The sequence below is a fragment of the Abrus precatorius genome, unplaced genomic scaffold (assembly GCF_003935025.1).
Source record: "Abrus precatorius isolate BTA unplaced genomic scaffold, Abrus_2018 Scaffold2, whole genome shotgun sequence".
Classification (NCBI taxonomy): domain Eukaryota; kingdom Viridiplantae; phylum Streptophyta; class Magnoliopsida; order Fabales; family Fabaceae; genus Abrus; species Abrus precatorius.
In genome coordinates, this window is record NW_020874362.1 from 2,493,459 (window position 1) to 2,515,572 (window position 22,114).

At 28.1% G+C, this 22,114-nt stretch overlaps 1 protein-coding gene across 1 annotated transcript; it reads left to right on the forward strand.

Annotated features, from left to right (window-relative positions):
• The first annotated feature begins 8,038 nt into the window (after nt 1–8,038).
• Nucleotides 8,039–13,909, forward strand: LOC113859185. Its single transcript, XM_027492000.1, has 5 exons — nt 8,039–8,416; nt 8,696–8,866; nt 9,628–9,661; nt 9,761–10,386; nt 13,664–13,909. Exons 1-5 carry the CDS (start codon nt 8,045–8,047, stop codon nt 13,907–13,909), a joined length of 1,449 nt encoding a protein of 482 aa, XP_027347801.1. The 5' UTR covers nt 8,039–8,044.
• Nucleotides 13,910–22,114: the final 8,205 nt, after the last annotated feature.

The following is a 22,114-nucleotide window of genomic DNA, read 5'->3' on the forward strand; positions in this document are numbered from 1 at the left end:
TTTCCATGATGATGTATCAATCTTAAAACAACCAACAACAACAAAATATCATCCTATGTAACACAACCCTTCTGTTCATTTAGTCTTGAGGTAGGCAATGTAACGAAAACTAATTGGACCAAAACATTACAAACTTATGTTTTAACATGTTGTATTGATTGGCCTTGTTGATTAATTCGATCTAATTTGCATGTGTTATCTCGATTAAGCACAATTTTGTGCACCGACGTCGTTGCCTGGTAGTAGTATGGTTTCTTTATAAGATATAAATTAAAGGTATTTCAAATTCTTAACTAATTTTTTTTTTATTTCCCTTTCTCATGACTGTACAAGTTAAACCAAGCAAAATTTGTTGGGTTAGACTCGCAACTATATGTCTAAAAAATCCAAATTTGTTAAGCCCATTTTATCTCACTTAACTCAAGTGAAGACCAGTCTTCTAGGTCAAGAGAGTGTGATAATTTTGCAGCTTTTTGGGAAGAGAAAGAAGAGAGAAAATGGCAGAAAAACTGGTTTGTATATTCATATATCAACTTCGGTAAAATTGTAATTCCTGCTTTGTTTACTGTTTGATCGGGCTGAAAATTAGACGGTGGGTTCATAACACAACATCCTTTGTTTTAACCGTTGAGATCATGGATTGGATGTCCGTAGTTGGAGAAATCAATTTTGCACAATTGCTTTATTTTTAAGTTTCTTCTTCTTTGTTTTTCTAATTGAAAATTTAATTGCTTTGATGTATTGATTGGTTGTAAGCAGTTGTTTGTATATTTGATTAGTCTCTCTTATACCCCTTATTTAATTGTAGTGGAACTTGATTGACTGGCTTATGCCCGTGGGTTTCTACTTCTCACAATGAGAGGGTTTTTCTACGTTAAATAAGGGTTTTTCTATCCCTTATTTGATTGTAGTGGAACTTGTCTCTCTGTGATTATTATTGTCATTTATTGTTGTTGTTGCTCCTCGTTGATTCTTGCAAGTTGAAAAAATTATTTCTATTGTGTCTACTTTGATACTTTTGGTTGTTGTGGTGTTATTTTTCCTATAAGAGTGATATTAGAGCTCATTGGTTTGGGGTTATATTTACTTGCTTGAATGATGATGGAGACAAATATAAAGATGATTGCTTTGAATGGTACAAATTATCATTTGTGTAAGGGAAAGATGAAATACTCATTGTTTGTGAAGAAATTGCATCTTTTGGTCTTTGCTACTCAGAAGTTAAATTCTGTGTATGACGAAGTATGGGACTTTGAACACTAACAAATGTTTGGTTTTATTCGGTAATATGTAGAAGACAATGTTTATAATCACACTATAACGAGACACATGCTAGAACTTTGTGAGAGAAGATTGAGTCCTTGTATACTTCTAAGTTAAGCAACAATAAGTTGCATTTGTTGATTTGCTTGATGAATTTGAGGTATAGGGAGAGTTCTTTCACTTTAGACCACTTGAATGAGTTTCGAGGGCTCTTAAATCAACTATTAAGAATGAGTATCAATTTTAATGACGAAGTTATGGGGTATGGCTACTAAATACTCTACCTGAGTTTCAGGAGATATTTCAAGTTTCAATTAGAAACTCAACCCCTAATTGGTGTTGTTTGTTTGCAAATAGCAAAGAGTAGTGTTCTTAATAAAGAGATCAGAAGGAAGCACAAGGTTCTTCATTTCAGTCTGAGGTGCCTGTCACAGAAAATAGGGGGAGAAGTTAGAAAAAGGGACCAAAGGGTGGTAGAGAGAAGATCAGGAGCAAGTCTAAGTCAAAATACAGGATTGTGGAGTGCTATTATTGTAATAAAATTGGGCACATCCAAAGGAATTGTTTTCTATGGAAAAAGGAGAACAAAGGTAAGAAGGGCAAGTAGAAAGAGAAGGATCGTAATGATAATTGTGTCACTACTACTACAAGAGGTTATCTTGTTTTTCTTTATGACTATGAGTATGTTAATCTTATATCAGATGAGAGTATGTAGATAATTGATAATGGTGTTACACTGCACGTTACACAAAGGAAGGAGTTATTCACATCTTACATTTCTGGTGATTTTGGAGTGTTGAAGATGGGTAATGATGGTGCGTCAAAGGTTGTTGGTATTGGTGATGTTTGCTTATAAACCAACATGAGAGTGCAATTGTCACTTAGAGGAGTCAACTAGATGTTTGTTTCAATTTGGTTTCTATGCATTTGCTTGATGATAGTGGTTATGACAATCACTTTGGTTCTGGTAAATGAAAGCTTACCAAAGGTAACTTTGTTATAGCTACAAGGGAGAAAAAATTTTAATTGTATTGGACTAAAGCTTTGGTTGCTAAAGACAGTGTGAATGTTGTGTATATGGAGGTATCTTTGTGGCACCAAAAGCTTGACCATATCAGTGAAAATGAGCTTAATTGCTTAGTTAAAAAGGATGTGTTTTTTGGATTGAAGTGTGTAAAGTTGGAGAAACATTCTCATTGCATGGCTAGTAAACAAACTAGAGTATCCTTTATAAAGCATCCTCTCTTAAGGAAGTCAGAGTTGCTTGAATTGGTGCATTTTGATGTTTATGGCCCATTGAAGGTAAAGTTGTTTAGTGGTGTACTTTTCTTTTTTACTTTCATTGATGATTATTCCAAGAAGCTATGGGTCTATGAACTACGGATAAAGGACTAAGTGCTTGAAAAATTCAAAAAATTTCATGCTTTGGTTAAGAGGCAGTCAAGCAAGAAGCTGAAATGCATCCATACTAATAATGGTAGTGAGTACTGTGGACTTTTTTATGTTTATTGCAAGCAGCAGGGTATTAGACATGAAAAGACTCTTCCTAAAACTCCTAAGTTGAATGGTCTTGTAGAGAGGATGAATAGGACTTTGGTTGAAAAAGTTAGGTGTATACTTTCTGAAGCAAAGTTGCCTAAGCATTTCTAGGGAGAGGCATTGCTTGCAGCAGTGCATATTATTAATCTTAGTCCTAGAGTTGCTTTGAATTATGAGGTGTCAGACAAAGTTTGGTTTGGCAAGAATATTAGTTTTGATCATTTGCATGTCTTCGATTATAAGACATTTGTTCATGTACCAAAGGATGAAAGATCCAAGTTGGATGCAAAGACAAGATAGTGTATATTTATTGGTTATGGTTAGGATGAATTTGGCTACAGGTTGTATGATCCTATTAAGAAGAAGCTTGTTAGAAGTCCTAATGTACAGTTCATGGAAGATCAAACCATGGAAGATATTAACAAGGTGAAGAAGACTATACCCGAGAAAGATAGTAATCTGACTGATGGTAATCTGATATAGTTACCTGTTCACAACCTAGACAATGCCGAGATTGATGCTCAAAATGATTAGCAACATGGTGATGTTGATGATCAACAAGTTGGAGATGGATTAGAGGTTCTGATTAATGATGTTCAAGAGGAACATAATATGGTATGATAATGATGATTTTGATGATGCATCTAAATTACCACAAGTCCTTCCCAAGAGGTCCAACAGGCCAAGACAATCGTCTTCTAGGTATTCTTCTGATGAGTATGTGACCTTTACTGATGTTGGAGAACATAAGTGTTTTGAATAGGCCTTAGAAAGTGAAATAAAGCTACAATGCATGGATGCAATGCAAGATGAGATGAAATCTTTACTTAATAATCACACTTATGACCTATTAACGTTTCCTAAGGGCAAAAAGGCCTTAGAAAATAGGTGAATCTTTAGGGTGAAGTAAGAGAATAATTCTACATCTCTGAATATATATTTTGGATTTTAAATCTATTTTTTTTTATTAAAAAAACTAGTTTTAAACTTATTTTAAAATTTAGATTTGGTTTAAAATTAGTTTTAAATATATAATTTTAGTTAAATTAGCTTTACATGCTAAATTAGTATAATTATTATGTAATTAATTTTTTTAATTTTATATTATTTTTATTACATTTTTAATTATAATTTTAAAAAAAAATATACTTTGATGAATTAGAAATATTATTAATGTACTTTTTTTGAAAATTTATTTAAAAATATTAATCAAAATTCTTAATATTTTAAAATGTATGGTAATTTAAATTTAAATATAGTTTATTTATTTATTTTTATAACGTTTGAGAAATTTTTTTGATTTATGAGTATTAAAATAATTTTTTAAGAAATAAGAAAGAGAGTAAAACAAATGATATTAATTGGAGCTTGTGTGTTTTTGTAAGTGATTGTTAAATAGCTATAACGATACTTATCTCCCAGTGTGAGTGGAGTAAAAGTACGGTAGAGTCAAATGCGTTGAATGCTCTAGCTATTTTTAAAACAAACCAGTTTTAATAAATAAAATCTGGATATATTAAATAAAATATTGTCTAAATCTAGATAGTAAATAAAGTGAATCTAAATATCTAGTTTGATTAAAAATTTAGATTTTAAAACTAATTTGGTTATGGATTAGATCTAAATGTTTGGATTTTTTGCTCAGCCCTACCTGTAGTAAAGATATTATCCATTAGAATTGTGCTTAGTTTAGCTGCTACTCTTGATTTGGAGGTTGAGCAGATGGATGTGAAGATAATTTTCCTTCATGGTAAATTAGAGGAAGAGATTTACATGAAGCAACCCAATGATTTTCTTGTTGAAGACAAGGAAGACTATATGTGTAAGCTCAGAAAGAGTCTATATGGTTTGAAGCAAACTTCAAGACAATGGTACAAGAAGTTTGAGTCCTTTATGTGTGACAAAGACTATAAAAAGACTACTTCTGACCATTGTGTCTTTCTTAAAAAGTTTCTTGATGATGACTTTGTTATCATATTATTGTATGTTGATGACATTCTTATTGTTGGAAAAAATGTTTCTAGGATTGAAAGGTTAAAGAAGCAACCGAGCGAGTCATTTTCCATGAAAGACATGAGAGTTGCTAACAAGATTATTGGTATAAGTATCATGCGAGATAGAAAAGAGAAGAAGTTTTGGCTATCATAAGAGCACTACATTAAGGTGTTGTGAGCATTCCTCTTGCGACTAATTTTAAATTGAGTGTTAAACAAAGTTCTTTAAATGAAGCTCGGAAGACAGATATGAGCAGAGTTCCTTATGTATTTGCGATGGATAGTTTGATGTATGCAATGATATGTATGACCAAATATTGCATATGTTGTTGGTATAGTCATTTGATTTTTGTCGAATCTAGGTAGAGAGCTTTGGAATTCTATGAAATGGATTTTAAGGTATCTTTGTAGTATTAGTGATTTGAGGTTTTGTTTTGGAGATAAGCCTACTTTGGTGAGTTACTCAGACTCAGATATGGCTGGAAGTATTGATTCTAGAAAATCCACTTCAGGTTATTTGATTAAGATTTCAAGGGGAGCTATGTCTTGGTAATCAAGGATACAGAGGTATATAACATTGTCTACTATAGAAGCAGAGTTCATTGCGATTATTAAAGCATGCTAGGAGTTACTATGGTTGAAGAAATTCTTGCAAGAGCTTGGTTTTGTGCAGGAAAACTATCCATTATTTGTGGATAGTCAAAGTGCTATTTATCTTGGTAAGAATCCAATTTTCCATTCTAAATCCAAACATATTGATATGAGGTATCATTGAATACGTGATACTTTGGATGCTAAGTTGTTGGAGTTACATAAAGTTTATACTGATGGTAATGGTGCTAATATGATGATTAAGGCACTACCAATATGAAAGCTTGAAGTTTGTTGTGAGATCGCTAGATTAAGAGTCACCTCCACATAGTTGTGAAGGAGGGGGGAGATGTGTTGGATTAGGCTCCTAACTATGTGTCTAAAAAGCCCAAACTTCAGGCCCACTTTGTCTAACTTAAACCAAGTGGAAAGCAGTCTTCTAGGTCAAGAAAGTGAGTTAATTTCGCAGCTTTTTGGGGAGAGAAAGATAGAAAATATTTGTTCACATATTCACATATCAGTTTCAGTAAAATTGTGATTCCTGCTTTGTTTACCATTAGATCGAGCTGAAAAGTGGACAACAGGTTCGTGACATAGCGTCTTTTGTTTTGACTGTTGGGATTGTGAATTAAAAGTTTGTGGTTGGAGAAATCAATTTTGCACAATTGCTCTATTTTTAAGATTGTGAATTAAAAGTTTGTGGTTGGAGAAATCAATTTTGCATAGTTGCTCTATTTTTAAGTTTCTTATTTTTTGTTCTTCTAATTGAAAGCTTGCTTTGATGTATTGATTGTTGTAAGCAACTATTTGTGCATTTGCTTAGACTCTCTTGTACCTCTTATTTGATCATAGTGGAGCTTGATTGACTTATGTCCGTAGGTTCTTACTTCTTACATTGAGAGGATTTTTTCACATTAAAAATATTTATATTTCTCAGTGATTGTTATTGTTATTTTTGTTGTTGTTACTTCTCGTTGGTTCTTGCAAATTGAAAAAATTATTTCTGCTGCGTACTTTGGTACTTTTAGTTGTTGTGTTGTTATTTTTCCTATAAAATTGCCACGATCTATCCGTTGTCCTCCCCATTTAGCCCTTCCTCTAAGGGGTCGTTGCGTAACAAGTGTATAATGTCCACGGAAACGTCCATGTATTTTATCATCAACTTGATGAATTAATTTCAAGATATAAGGCTTTCCCATTATAATAGGCTTTTTAAAAGAATTCTCTATTCTTCCATCAAATATTCTATCTATCTAGCATACTTTCTACTAACCCGAGTGAAGGTTCAAATATCTATCCTACATTCATTAGCGAAGATACTCCTAATGGATATTGAAGCAACAAAAGTCTATACCTAACCACTAAGAAAAGAAAGTGGTTGTCTAACACATGTAATCTGTTGAAGTTCATACAAGACTCTAGAGTAAAGTTTTTAAAGTTTGATTAGGAATATCTTTATATCACTAATAAAAGATATTAAAATATAATTAAATTGTAATGAAAACTAAAATCTGAACTGAAAAACTATCTATTATTTTTATTCTAAATGATCGAAAGAAAAATATATTAAATGTTATCCAATTATTATAATATCGTCTATTTATATATTAACCAAAACCAATTAAAGTAAAATGACCTTACATCTAAACTCCTAAACATTCATAAATTAATCCTCCCATACTTATATCATAAGTGCACATTAAAATAAAATGGATGGATGGACCAAATGATCGTGTATAAGCTAGATAATGGGTCAAGGATCATGCTTTTTCTTTTTACAAGAAGGTAGTCTCATGAATTGTAAAAGTTGATTTTTAGTATTATTAAATAATATTGTTATTGACATACCAAACCAATCAGGACACGCAATCGAAAGGTTGAGGTAGAACCTGGATTCAAAAATAGGTATTTTGTGCTTTTCGATTTCCTCCTCTAAGCAACAAGAATATACTTTACTAAAGGAATGAACTGTGTAACACATGGAACTTGCTATAGATCGTACAAGAACTCTGAAATGTTATTGAAATTTGGTAAGTACCTTTCATCCACTAGCTAAAGAGAAAAATATAACTTATTATTAAACATAACATATTTTTTAAGAACTTTAAAAAAGTGTGTATTTTTTTTAAAAAAAAAAAAGATCAATATTAATCATTAATTAATTAATATTTTTTATTACTCATTATATTAATTCTTCTATTTGTTAAGAGGCTGGTATATCTTTAAGCATTGTCCGAGACTAAAGTAGAGATCTCTCACATCAGTAATTTTTTATATATAAGAATTTCAGATCAAACCGGAATCATAAACTTAAGTCTTCCCTTTGGGCCAACGCGATAACAATATTTAATTAACAATTCATCAAATTATTAACCAAACTAAAAAAAAATGACTTCTATGTCTTGTTTCCTAGACCTTCTAACCCTTTCATACCCAAATTGTTAAACACGTGCATTAATATTCAATTGACGTCAAATGTCTTTTGTAACGAGTAACGACCAATTCTAGACCTACAAATTTAGTATCAATTTATATAGCTGCTTGTTCTTGTTGGCATTCGCGACTCTATATAAACGAAGGATATACGTGGAACTCCTGAAACAAGCAAAGGCATCCGAAAATCCTCTTTTCTTCCCTTGATTGTTCTCTAGTTAGTCATGGGTCGTAGCAGTGACGACAACTTTATTGCTACCAAATTTATGCTCTTGAAACCCGAAAAAATGGGTTTCATTCAACTCTTCCAGATCTTGTTTGGAAGTGATTTACACCAAAAAGACTTTGTGCAATGCCTTGAGTTCATTGTCGAAGAACGCTTCAGCCATAAATGGCTCGTATTTTTATCGCTATTGGTACAGAAGGTTCTGCACTCGATGGCCAATGTATTAAAATGCTTTGGCGACATAGTTGAAGTATTTTTGAACCTACAAGCTTCCAACAACTATAATGTCTTCATGCTTATCCCTAACATATTCCGAGGTTTGTTATGTTCTTTTTTGTATGCTCAAGTTTATACTTTGATCTTCATAATAGTTAAAATCTCGAATGAACTCAGATCGATGATATAAACCTTGTATACCAGCACCAATGATCGATTGAGTTCAGGATTTTTTAATTAAACAATTTGTCATTTTTAATAATAACTTCAGGATTTTTTTTCTCATAAGCTTATAATTTCTTAAATTGTTATCAATTAAATAAAACATTTAAATTTAATTTAAAGTAATTAAGTTTTTTTCTATCAATTTTGTCTCTATGATTATCCCTCTGGTTAATTACTACGAACAGGTAAGGAGATATTGAATAAAGAGTCTGCAAATTATATTTCATTTATTAATCATTTGGATACGCGAATGGACTTGGACTGTAGCATCAAACGTGAAGAACCCAGCAAGTACAATGCTGCATTGTCTATAATGGCTTCTAAAGTATCCTACGAGAATAAAGCAGTCATTCAAGTTATTGTCGAAGATCGCTGGAAGGTATAGATATTAGCATTTTAAATTTCTTCTGTTATTATACAAATTAATATCTCACTTATTTATTATTTTTATCAATATAAATTAAAAAAAACTTATTATTTATCAATTTTATAAAATTAAAAAAAAAAATTTCAAATAAGAAAAAAATACTTAATAAAGCAAAGCTAACCATTTTAGAGTAAAATAAGGGTTCATCTATACCGTTTGTTTATGTTTACCTATGTTTTAAAAATATTTTGATTTAAATTAGTGGTCGAAGAGCTGAATCTCTTATGTATACCCATTGGGGCAAGCGCAACTTAAATACAGACTTAATCATATTTTAAGTTGAGTCCTTTCAATTAATAAACGCGATTTATTAAATTTAGTATAGTTTTAATTTTAAATTTATCTTGAGTTTCTTAAGATGTAAAATTTATGAAAATAGATAAAGTCATGATAGGTAGCATTTAACTAAATTTTTTTAGATCTTAAAATAACTTGAAATATTAAAATAAGAGAATTAAATTTAAATTTAAAATTGCTTGATAATTTTATTTACTTTCAAATAAAAAATTATTGTGTAATTTTTTCTTGAAACAAAATTGGAGAAAACTTTATGTGTTTGTCTGTTTATTTTAAATTAATAGGCCTTAATAAATTATTTTTTTTAAATTATAATAAACGAAAAAAATATTAGGATCCTAAAGTGGGAGCTTTACCCTCTTTAGTGTTGGGCCCACCCTGATACCTATTCTAACTTTATGCTCTCACATATATAGATGGAACTGGTGGAATGCCGTGACTACTGGAATGGTAAGAACTTGAAAGGAGAAAACTTAATGCCTACCATTAAATGATCAAAACATTAAAAAATAATTATTATTTGTTCGTGTTTGAAAATTATATTTGTAGATTATCAAGAAAAAGCTACAACTCAGGCATTCATCCTCTTGGACAAAGGTGAAGACCACGATACCTATGTGGTGGCTTTCAGAGGAACCGAACCTTTTGATGCTGATGCATGGTCCACCGACATTGACATCTCATGGTTTGAGCTTCAGGATTTTGGAAAAACCCATGCAGGCTTCATGAAAGCCTTAGGGTTACAGTTACAGTTAGAGAGAAACCTTGTAGGTTGGCCCAAGGAAATTGAAACTGATGAGAGGGGTCCACGTGCCTACTACGCCATAAGGGATTTACTAAAGAAGCGTTTGCATGGAAGTGATAAAGCAAAGTTTATTGTGACGGGTCATAGTCTTGGTGGAGCTCTTGCGATTCTCTTTCCCGCAGTACTGATGCTGCATGATGAGACGTTTCTTTTGGAGAAGCTTGAAGGGGTGTACACGTTTGGACAACCTAGAGTTGGTGATGAAACGTTTGCCAATTACATGAACCAAAATTTGAAAAAACACAATATTAAGTATTACAGGTTTGTTTACTGCAACGACGTTGTTCCTAGGTTGCCCTTCGATGACAAGATCATGATGTTTGAGCACTTTGGGACATGTCTTTATTATGACAGGAACTATAAATGCGAGGTATGTCATATTGTACAATTAACTTAGTTCTTGATGATCGTACATTAAGAGATATTTTGTTTACTGGAAAATTTTATTTCCTCGCAAACATAAATAATTAATAATAATTTTTATTATTAAAAACATACTTTTTATAATTTAATTAATAAATGCGTTTTTTGTTTTTAAATATTTAAACTCATTATTAATAGTTGAGGTTAATACAAATTGTTTAAAAAATTGTTTTAAAAAAAATTAAGATTATGTAAAAAGATATCTGTAAAAGAAATTTATGAAAAATAGAACTTTTTAATTTACTATGCAACAATAACAACAATCAAGTCTTATTCTACTGGATAAAATTAATTACATAGATTACTTAACTATTTTAAGCTTAGTTAAAAATTAAAATTCTAAAAATATTATTAATCAAAAGATTATTTATAATAATTTTCTCTAAGATTTTTCTATGTCTTTAAATATTTCTTTTCATTGAACTAAAAGTCATGTTATTCACTCTCTTTATTAGTGTTTTTAGAGATTTTTTTACTTAACCAAATTACTTTAAAACAGCTATTAATTATTTTTTCTTACTATAGTTGTTACTCTAATAGTTTTACATATACAATTATTTTTTATTATATTATTTATTATGTAACTATTCATTCACCTTAAACATTCTTATTTATGTTACTTTTATCATTTTCTCAGTTATTACTTTAAAGTCCAATATTTATTATCATATTGGATAATTGATCATATTATAGTATCATAAAACATTTCTTTCTATGGATAGGTACTTTGTGGTCATAAATAAGTCTTTATATTTTATTATTTATTTATTTTTTTACTTTAACCCCTCATTTTGTATTTCATAAGTAACATTTTTGTTAATTTCATTAATTTTCTCATCATTTTGTAAAATTGATTCTAAATACCTAAACTTAAAGACTTGTAGTATAATATTAAATTCAATTTTAACGCTTGATTCTCATATTATTTTTTGCTAAAACTATAATAAATATACACAAGTTTAGCATCAACCTATTATTTTGAATCATCAACCAACATTATTTCACTCACAAAAAACATGTACTTAGTCTCTATATGTCACTCATGGACAAGGTTAAATAAGTAAAGACAAAAAGAAAAACATTAATGTAAATTTGTCCCTGTAAAAAATTCCTATATACATTTTTAGAAGTTCTCACACATATAATTAGTCTCTCATACTTGTATTGTGTAGTCTAAATATATATTACATGATTATTTTTTTCTAAAGTCTTTCATAACGTTTCTAGTCATATGTTTTTTAGACTATGTTTAAGAGTCATGTTTAGAAAAGGAGGGGTTAGTGCGACTTAATCGTTGTTTGGAATTACTTAATTAAGAGGGAAAGAGTTAGAGAGTTTTTTAAACCCTCTAAAATTCAATTGATATTGATTTTTTGAGTTCTCCTATTTTGGAAGGTTTTTCTCTCGCCCATTGTTTCGTATCATTTCATGATTAGGATTCTATTTTTTTTTTCAAAATATGTTAGTTTCTAAGTTGAGAACTTTTTTTAAAAAGATTATAAAAAATTTAAAATATTAAATTTTAGAGAAAGAAAAATATTTAATTTTTGTATTTTTTTGAAAAAATTAAAAATATATAAATAAAATATATAAAGAATAATAATATCATTTACATTTTTAAATATCCTATTATCCTCTCCTCTCAATATTAAACATCAAACAAGAGAGTGATTTATGATATATTTGATTTCTCTTCTAAAAAGAGTTTTCAAATTTTTTTTAAATATAGTATAAATTTATACTATATTTAAAAGAAAAAAAATTAAAAACTCTTTTAAAAATAGAAAACAAACATACCTTTAATCTTCCTTCCCCTGCCCTCCTTCTTCCTTCAAATCATTTTCTTCTCTTCCTCTTTAAACTCTCAAATAAAGCCTTAAAATCAATAAAAATAATATATAAATCATTTTTTTTTATAAGGATAATTTTCTATCAACTTTTATAAAAGATATATAGTTTCTATTGTAGATCTTCTTAGTATAAAATTAAATTAATTTTCTGCAATCTCAATTTTATCACGTAGTGTATATTCAATTACTTTTCCTTGCAACATCATTGTGTCATTTATAAGTTTAATCTCTCTATAATATCTACAATTTTAGATATCTCTCTTATTCTTCTATATAGAGACCAAATTATTCTTCCTCCATATATATATATATATAATATTCTTATATTTTAAAATCTTATTAAAAAACTTAGCAAGTCACTCAATTTCTTATTTTTCTAAACTTTTTCAAACTTCAATAGGGATTATTATTAAAGTAATTTGATTTACCATTGTTCATCTTTTTTAAAACTTTCTTTACTTCTCCAATTCGAATTCTACCATAATGTCAAATTTAGATTATTCATTTGCACTTTTGATATGCTATATTTCTATTTGCTCAAATTTACGATAATGTCAAATTTATATTAATCATTTGCACTTTTAATATGCTATATTTCTATTTGCTCATTGTCATATTGTTAAAAAGTTTATAAAAATAGTTCTCTTATTTATCTTTGGTGTCTTATCTAAAATAAAAAATTTTCTTTTAATATCTTTAGTACATTTAACTTAATCCAAATATCTAAATTTTCTTTCTTTACTTTTAACAAGCTTATAAATCGTTCTTTCACCATACTTTATCTTGAGATATTCATAGAACTTCTCAAAACCCTTAAAACATACTTCACTCATTGACTTCTTGTCTTATTTCTTATATTATGATACTCTGTCCTTTTTTTTGGCATTGTTGTATATATGCAAAATTTTAAAACAGTCTTAAATTTAATCTTCTCTTGCACATTTTTTTTCCACCACTATGATTCTTTGTCATTTGGTCCAAGATTTCTAAATTCACCCAAAATTGTATTGACAACCTTTGTAGCCATTTTGTCTTTATTATCCTTTTCTACTAATTGCTTATGAAAGTTAAACTGTTTCTTGCCTTTAAGTAACCACCACTTGATTCTTATAACAATAACTTGTTAAATTCTTTGTTTACCAATCTTGAAATGAATATCAAAAACTAATATCCTATATTCTATAGTAAGACTTTTTCATGGAATCACTTAACAACTTTTCATCATAATAAAAAAAATATTTTTCAAAATATATATATATATTAAAAATACTTTTTTAGGAAATAAAATTAAGACTAAATTGTCTTTATATTAAGTACATTTAAATTAATAGTTGATGCAACGCAAAATTAACTTCACATACGAAATTAATGCAGAAACTACAAGAGGAGCCGAATAAGAACTACATTTCATGGAAAGAGATGATACCGATGAGCATCAATGCGTTCTGGGAGCTATGCAGGAGCTTTACTATTGTGTATAAATATGGACCTGAATATCAAGAAGTATGGCTTCTAAGATTTTTTAGGCTTTTGGGCTTGGCATTTCCCGGATTATCAGCTCATATTATCCAGGATTATATTAATGCTACTCGATTGGGATTGTTTCCACATTTGGATTAATGCAAGCACTCACTCAACTAGTTCATAAAGAAGGATTTTCATGTTTTATGAGAAATATTCTTACTTTCGTATTTTTAATATTCAATGTGGATAAGTTTTGATATTATGAACTTAACTTACTTTAAAAACTAACTCATAAGAAGGTCATTGCTTAAGTCTTATAATTTTGTTATATTCTTAATCAATGTGAAACACTTTAGTAACTAAAGTCTTAATATTGATTTACATACATTCTATCTCGTCAATCGATCAATATATTTAAACATTTTTTTTAAAATATGTCTTTATTACATACTTTCATATTATGTAAATAATCTAACAATAACACTTATCAAGTCATATCTCACTAGATGAGATTGGTTACATGATCACACAATACCATTGAACTTAGTTAAAAATTAAGTTTTTAAAAATATTATTAATCAAAAGATCACTTTTAACAATTTCTTCTAAAATTATTTTAGATCTTCCTTTACCCTTTTTTACCAAACTAAATGATGTCATCTACTCTTATCACTGGCATTTTCAAAAGTCACTACTTTATAATAAATAGTTTTGTTCATGCTCTATAGGAATATATTGTCATATGTAAGTTACTCCCTTCAATACAAACTTTGTATATAGTGTAATCCATACAGCAAATCACATAAGTAATGTAAATTTTAAAACTTTTATACAAAAATAATATTAGATACAAAATATATGAGATAAAATTATTAACTTTTTTATTTAAAAAATATATCATAAATGTGATATATGATTTACATTTATTTTTAAAAAATAAAATAAAACATAGATTGTATATTAAAGTTGTATATAAAATATATAAATGATCATTTTTTACATTAAAAAATAAGTTAAAACAACAAAAGAAATTAAAAATATAAATTTATTTAATAGTACCTTTTTTTTATTTTTTGTTAACATCAATATATATAATAAAACTTTAAATTTCCTAATTATTCTAAAATTAGAGCATAGAGTAGTTGTGAAAATATTAATGAATTTTTAGTTAGCATACAATTTAGTTAGGCACTTGAATATTTTGGAGTAAAGTATTAGTTTGGATGTTAATTGACCTAAATAGTATTATTTTAAAAAATAATTTTTAAGATAAGAAATTTCATAAAATACCAAAATTAGTTGTTTCAACAATAAAATATAAGAAAAAAAAAGTTAAGAAAAGACAAACTTTCTAATGTATTAGGTACATTAAAAATTATCACACACTAAAGTGTGATATATGGTGTGTTAAGCCCATTAAATAGGTCACACATAGGAGAGATGACACATGGTAACATTTGGTGTGTGGTGTTCTTTCAAGAGGAGCCACACACCAAATGTTACTAGAGTGGATAACAGGTAGGTTTGGTCAGGTTCGAGTTTAGAGGCTTAAAATCAACCTTAATTAAGTATACAAATATTTTAAACTGAAATTAGTTTTAAACTCATTGAGTTGATTAAGTTGTCAGGTAAAAAATCAATGGTTTGGTCAGAGTGGATTTTCACAGTTTTAATGTATTTTTTTATTGGAATACTTAGGCTCATTTTAACTTTTTTTAAAAGAAAATTTTGTAAAAGAAATAAAGTAGACTTTATTTTTTCATGTTTTAGGTCCTTGATTAAAAATAGTTTTTTGCTCTACCGAGTTCTAATTGAAAATTTTAATATATAAATTTCTAGTCAGCTCAAGTAAATAAAATTATTCAGAAACCTCATTATACATACATATTTCACAAGTTTATATGTTTACAACTCATAATTCCTGATTATACATATGTATTTCAATTGTGTTTATAAATTTGTAACTTCATGTAAATACCAATAAACAATTACCTATGTGAGCTAAATTAATTATAACAAATCATATGTTTTTCCAAATAATATGCCCATTGCTAATAATAAATATTTGATAATCATGAGATCAATCAAATAAAGAAAATAACTTTGAAAAACAAATCAAAATAAATTTGTTTCCTTCACTCTGAGCAAAAATTGTAAAATATGTCTTATTGAGAATCCTGTGATGAGCATTGGGTTAGAAACTAGTAACCAAACTATGTAAAAGAATACATAATACTTGCAAATTAACATTTATTTGAAAAAAAAAATGAAAAGTTCTTTAAAAGACAGATTTGAACTAATTTTCATACATCTTGTTTTGTGTGGAAGTTGCAAGTGAGACAACTCTTAAACTCTCAACCAATCGCACAAGGCTATACTATAAACAAAATCATCAAACCAGTAACATAAATTGTATAAAAAAAAGTCATCATTCTAGCATTCAAACCATCAATTTCATTACATAATTGAATTATCTTCCTTGTTATGCATTGTTAACATACTATTAGTTTCACTAACATCATACATAAAAAACATTTTTTAAACTTTGTATAAAGTAATAAGATAAAAAAATATATAGAAAATTTGCTTGAAATTTCAATAATATAAGCCCTATTGTCATTATATCACATAATAGCCACTCAAAATAGCCTTCGCTACAGATATGTACATATGATTCATAAAAAAAGTTGAAAATATGAAAATTATGCAATTTTAATTACTATATTTTATAAATTATCCAAAATAGTCAAGTTGGAGGTGTTGATGCCAAAATCAGAAAGTTGAGTACTCTTACATATATTACAAATACAATAATAGCCCACAACTGCACACATAAGACAACCAAAAATAAATTTGCATATATCAATAATAAATTAAAAAGAAATTAAATTTAGAAATAACTCACAAAATATATTATTAATTGATATTTCAATATGTCATGTCTATAAATATCCAAAAAATAAAGACTTCCAAACCTGTAAATATACAATAAAATTTATAAATACATAATGTCTAATTATTGCATTAAAATAAAAATTTAAAAAATAACTCACAAAGAATTGTATCAGTTAAGTATTTCAGCCTAATACAATAATAGCCCATGATTGCACACATAAAACGATCAAAATTAAATTTGCATATATCAATAATACATTAAAATAGAAAATTAAATTTAGAAATAACTGACAAAATATATCATTAGTTGATAGTCTAATATGTCATGTCTATAAATATTTTAAAAAATGTACCTTCAAACTTGTAAATATACAATAAAATTTATAAATATATAATATCTAATTACTTCATTAAATGAGAAAACTAAATTCAGAAAATACCTTACAAAAAATTATATTAGTCAAGTATTTCAGCCAATGATGAAAAGTTGAGATAGTAAACTTGCATATCCAAGTCCACAAACATTAGATGACTCGTCTTGAATTTCTCGGTTTCATTGCATTAAAAAGAAGTATTAGAAACAAAAAAAATGTATAAAATAAAAAAGATTTCAAAAAATAATCACCTGATATGACTCTTTCAAAAAAAATTTAAATTTTCACCAATATCAAGATGTTTAAATTGATAAAGAGAAGGCTTTAACAAATGAGCAAAATAAGTGTCTTGTTCATTTCAAGGGATAATGAACTTCTAAATATGTCCAATATTCTACCCCCAATGCAAAATGCACTTTTAGAAGTCACAATAAAAACAAGTGTGGCTAACACATCTCTTGCTATTGATGATAAGATAGGGAAATGTGAGGAGTTATGTTTCCACTGTAGAAGTAATAGAAAATTCTCATTCCCATCAACACAACCTGCTGCAAGCTATTATGTTTTCACCATAGAAGCAAGTGGAAATTCTCATTCCCATCAACACAACCTTCAGCAAGATATCTATCAAGTTCATTCTTTTGATCAATAAAATCTTTTATCTTCAAATGTTGTTTAAAAACATTTGTCCTAACCAAATGTGTTGCAAGTATGGTAGGATTAGATGTTTGACCATGTGAATACCCTTCTATTGAAACAAAAAAAAGGTTGTACCTCCTTATTTTGATGCTTATGAGTTATAGCATAACAATTATACAATTCACATAAACTCTGTTTCACACTACTGGCTAAATCATTTGAAAAACTAATGTCATCAAAGTACATATCATTGAAAAACCACTCAACATACTTCAACTTATATCGAGTGTCGATAATAACTCCAAAAAAATATAGAAGATGATTTATATTCAGAACATTATCCCAATATTTCTCATATTTTCTTTTCATCTCTCATCCCATTGAGGCCCTTATAGAATTCAAATTCATGGAAGATTGTTTCAACTTACACAAAATCAAAGCTAATTGGTGAAAAAAGTAGCATGTATAATGACTTGAACGATGGTAGAAAAAATATTTATTGCATCATAAAATAGCTTAAAAAATTTAGTAAAAGCCCTAGCATTCTCCCAATCAATGCTTGTAGGGAGACCAACAGTCCCAAATAATCCAAATAACATGCATATTCAAATTTTAGCTTCTCAAAACAACTTGAAATTTCTCAATAGAATCCAACATTAAATATGTTGAATTCTATCTAATTGAAACATCAAGACATGCTATTTTTATTTTTTTAAGAAATTTTAGCAGAATCAATATACTCTTTAAATTTGGCTAGCCTTTTAGATGCAGACCTCACAAATCTAACAACATTCTGAATGCTTCTTATGGAAGCATACATGTCATTTAAGCTATCATTAACAACCAAATTTAATATGTGTGCACAACATCTCATATGCAAGAATTGACCATCCAAAACAAGCCCACTAAAACTCTTAATTCTTTTTTTCTAATATCCCACAATCACATCATTGGAAGAAGCTTTATCAATAATGATACTAAATATATTTCTAAGGCCCTAATCCCTTAAGATGTTCTCAATATGCTTTTCTATGGTCTCATCTTTATGATAGGGAACCACTGAAAAGCGTAGATTATTTTATGTTAATTCAACTCATTATCTATGAAATGAGCCATGAAAGTTAAGTAATTAAAATTTTAAACAGAGGTCCAACAATAAGTAGTGAGGGAAACCTTATCACAATTTGATCTAAAAAGAGCTTTTAATCTTATCTTTTCAGCTTTGTACAATTTAAAACAATCTCTAGTCACAGTATATCTTGAAAGCACAACAAATTGGGGTTGCAGTTGTTTACAAAGAATCTTGAATCCCTCACCTTCAACAACTTAGAAGGTTGTTCATCTAAGGTGACAAATAAGGGCAAAGCTTTTATACATGCTTTTACATTGAATCTTTTATTTGTCACAATTAAATTAGAATATTCTCCACTCTTACTAGGACCAAAAGTAAGGATTTTTAGGTTGATATCATTACTAATAGCGTATGTATATTTAGAACAACCTTTTAAGAGTCCTAACATGTTTCATGTTCCATGAACTTTAGTGTCACAATAATGCCTTTTATTACAATAATTACACATAGTCATAGGTTCTTAATATTCAAATTCAGATAATTTAGTAAAGTGGTCACAAACCACTGAAGTTTTTTAAGAACCACTAGCATTTAGTTTTCTTTTTCTTTTTTCTTTAGAAAGGGAAGAAGTGGAATTAAATGCCACATATTCTATATTAGCTTCACTTCCACCACCTCCTACTGTTGGAGCAGAAGTAATGAAAACAACCCCTTCAATTTCATTTAAAGATGTAGGTCCTGGTTGGGTAAGTATTAGAAGCGGGTTTTGACTAGACTGCTCCATTGTTGATTCGACGAAGGAGTTATAGTCACTAATAATTTACTATATTCAATTCTAAAGTTTTAAAAATTACATGAACAACACCAAATTAAATAGAATCAAACCACAAAAATAAGCATATCATATGAAATTTTAAAAACAAAAACACAATTAGACATGTGCAAGCAAAATGAATAATAGTTCAAGCAATACAAAACATTTACATACACCATAATTTTTTTTAAAAATAGAAACTCAATTAGACATGTGCAAGCAAATTATGTGCAAAAAAACAAATAACACACATTGATAAAGGACCCTCAGTATATTAACTACACAACAATTGTGATAGATACATAATTTACATATCAATGAAAAGGAAAGGAACCATTCATGAATCATGATACTTCTAACAATTAAAGTGTTAACTATCTCTTAAATTTCCCATTATGGTGAAACAAAGTTGTTTATCATCTAGTTTTGTAAAACTTAATTTTTTGAGTCTGACATTTATCAATTTATTCAACTGAATTATAATCATTTTAGCTAAGTAAACAAGACAAAACAAAGTTTGTTAACAATTAACCTAACAAAATTTATCTAGGACCTACACCTGAGCCAACAAATCTAAAATATTGAATGAGATGTATTTCCTTTTTGTTTACAAGCATGTTAAAATATGAAATTCTAGAAAAAAAAAGTTTAAAAGGAAATAACATCATAGTAAAATGAACAAGGAAAACAAGGAAAATATATATGTGAAACATTTGAAAAAGAGTTATATTTTGAACAACATCAAATATTTACGGATTGAATATACATTTATCATTTTTGGATATTGAATTAAACATTCATTTTCTTTATCTTTCTTTAGCTCTCAATTAATTAGGAAAAATAACAAGAACAACATAAATTTAATTTATTATCTCTATATTCCACAAATAAACTTCTACCTAAAAAAATTAACAACTTTGAGCAAAAACAAAAATTAAATCTGAAACAAATATAGGAAACCAAATATCATATATTCCTATCTTTTTTAAAAATAAAAAAAATAAAATGTCATTGCAGAATAACTTAGCAAATAAAATCTTAGAAGTTTTAAACTCTTAGAGGCAAAAAAAAAAAAAATGAAAGGAAAACATAGACTCACCTTTGAGCGTGTTATACTTTTAGAACCTTCAGATTAAAGTGTCACATTGGTTTTTCTATAACTCTCAACTAATTAAGAAAAATAACAAAAATAACATAAATTAATATATTGCATTCATTATCTCTATATTTAGCAAATAAAGTTTCACTTTAAAAAGTTAACAACTTTTAATAAAAAAAAATAAATCTGAAACAAATATAGGAAACTAAATATTATATATTTTCATCTTTGTGAAAAATAAAAAATAAAAAAATATATCACTACAAAATAGTAACTCAACAAATAAAATCTCAAAAAAATTTAAGTACCCAAAGATGACAAAGAAAAAAAAATGAAAGAAAAACATATGTTTACCTTTGAACGTGTTGTACTTTTAGACCCTTCGTGTTAAAGAGTTTCAATAGTCTTTCTTTAGCTATGAACTAATTAAAAAAAATAACATGAACAACATAAATTTGATTCATTATCTTCATATTCAGTAAATAAACTTTCACCTTAAAAAGTTAAACAACTTAAAAATAAATACATTTGAAACAAATATAAGAAACTAAATATCATATATTTTCATTTTTTTAAAAAAAAAATCATTGCAAAATAGTAATTCAACAAATAAAGCATAAAAAATTTTAAGCTCCTGGAGATGTCAAAGAAAAAAAAATAAAAGAAAAATTTAGACATACATTTGAGTATGTTGTGCTTTTAGAACCTTTAAATTAAAGAGACCTGTTAGATCTTTGAATCCACTTCGTTGAGAAACAAAATTTCAAAAATTTTAATCTTTAAAAAAAAAGACACAAAAGATAAGAAAAGAAAGTTATAGACTTACTTCTGTGTTTGTTGTACCTTTAGAACCTTCATGTTGTGAGCCTCGTTGATCTTAAAATCACTAAACAAAGAAGATTATTGAAGAATAAAAGGACAAAGAAGGAAGGAACTATTGCGATTCATGGCCAAATTCTAGGGATAAAAATGGACTAAGTTAGAATACACCGAATTGTTAGGCTTGGTCTGTTCTTTTTAGAAGCTTAACCTAACCTAATAGTCTATTTAGTAGCTTATTTAACATTAAAGCCTTCGAATAACACTAATAATTTAAATTTAACAAGCTAAAATAGGCTAACTGAATAGTAGTCAACGGGCTAGCACTTAATAGAAGGGGGTTAACGGTAGGGATCATTTCTTAATTTCCTATTTTAGAAGGACCACTTCTTAACAAAAATATTTGTAGGAACTAATCACAAAAATACTTATATTTATAATGACTAAAAACATAATTAAGCCTATTTTATATAATTATCTATATATCTGTTACATTAATTAAACTTTCTTTTAACATCATAGCACATGACACGAAGATTAAAACAAATTTAGAATTTATCTTAATTGAGACTAGGTTGTTTAGCATGGCAGCATAGACAAAAAGGTCATCATATGCCGACTGGCCACATTTTTGCCTTTTTATGCACTT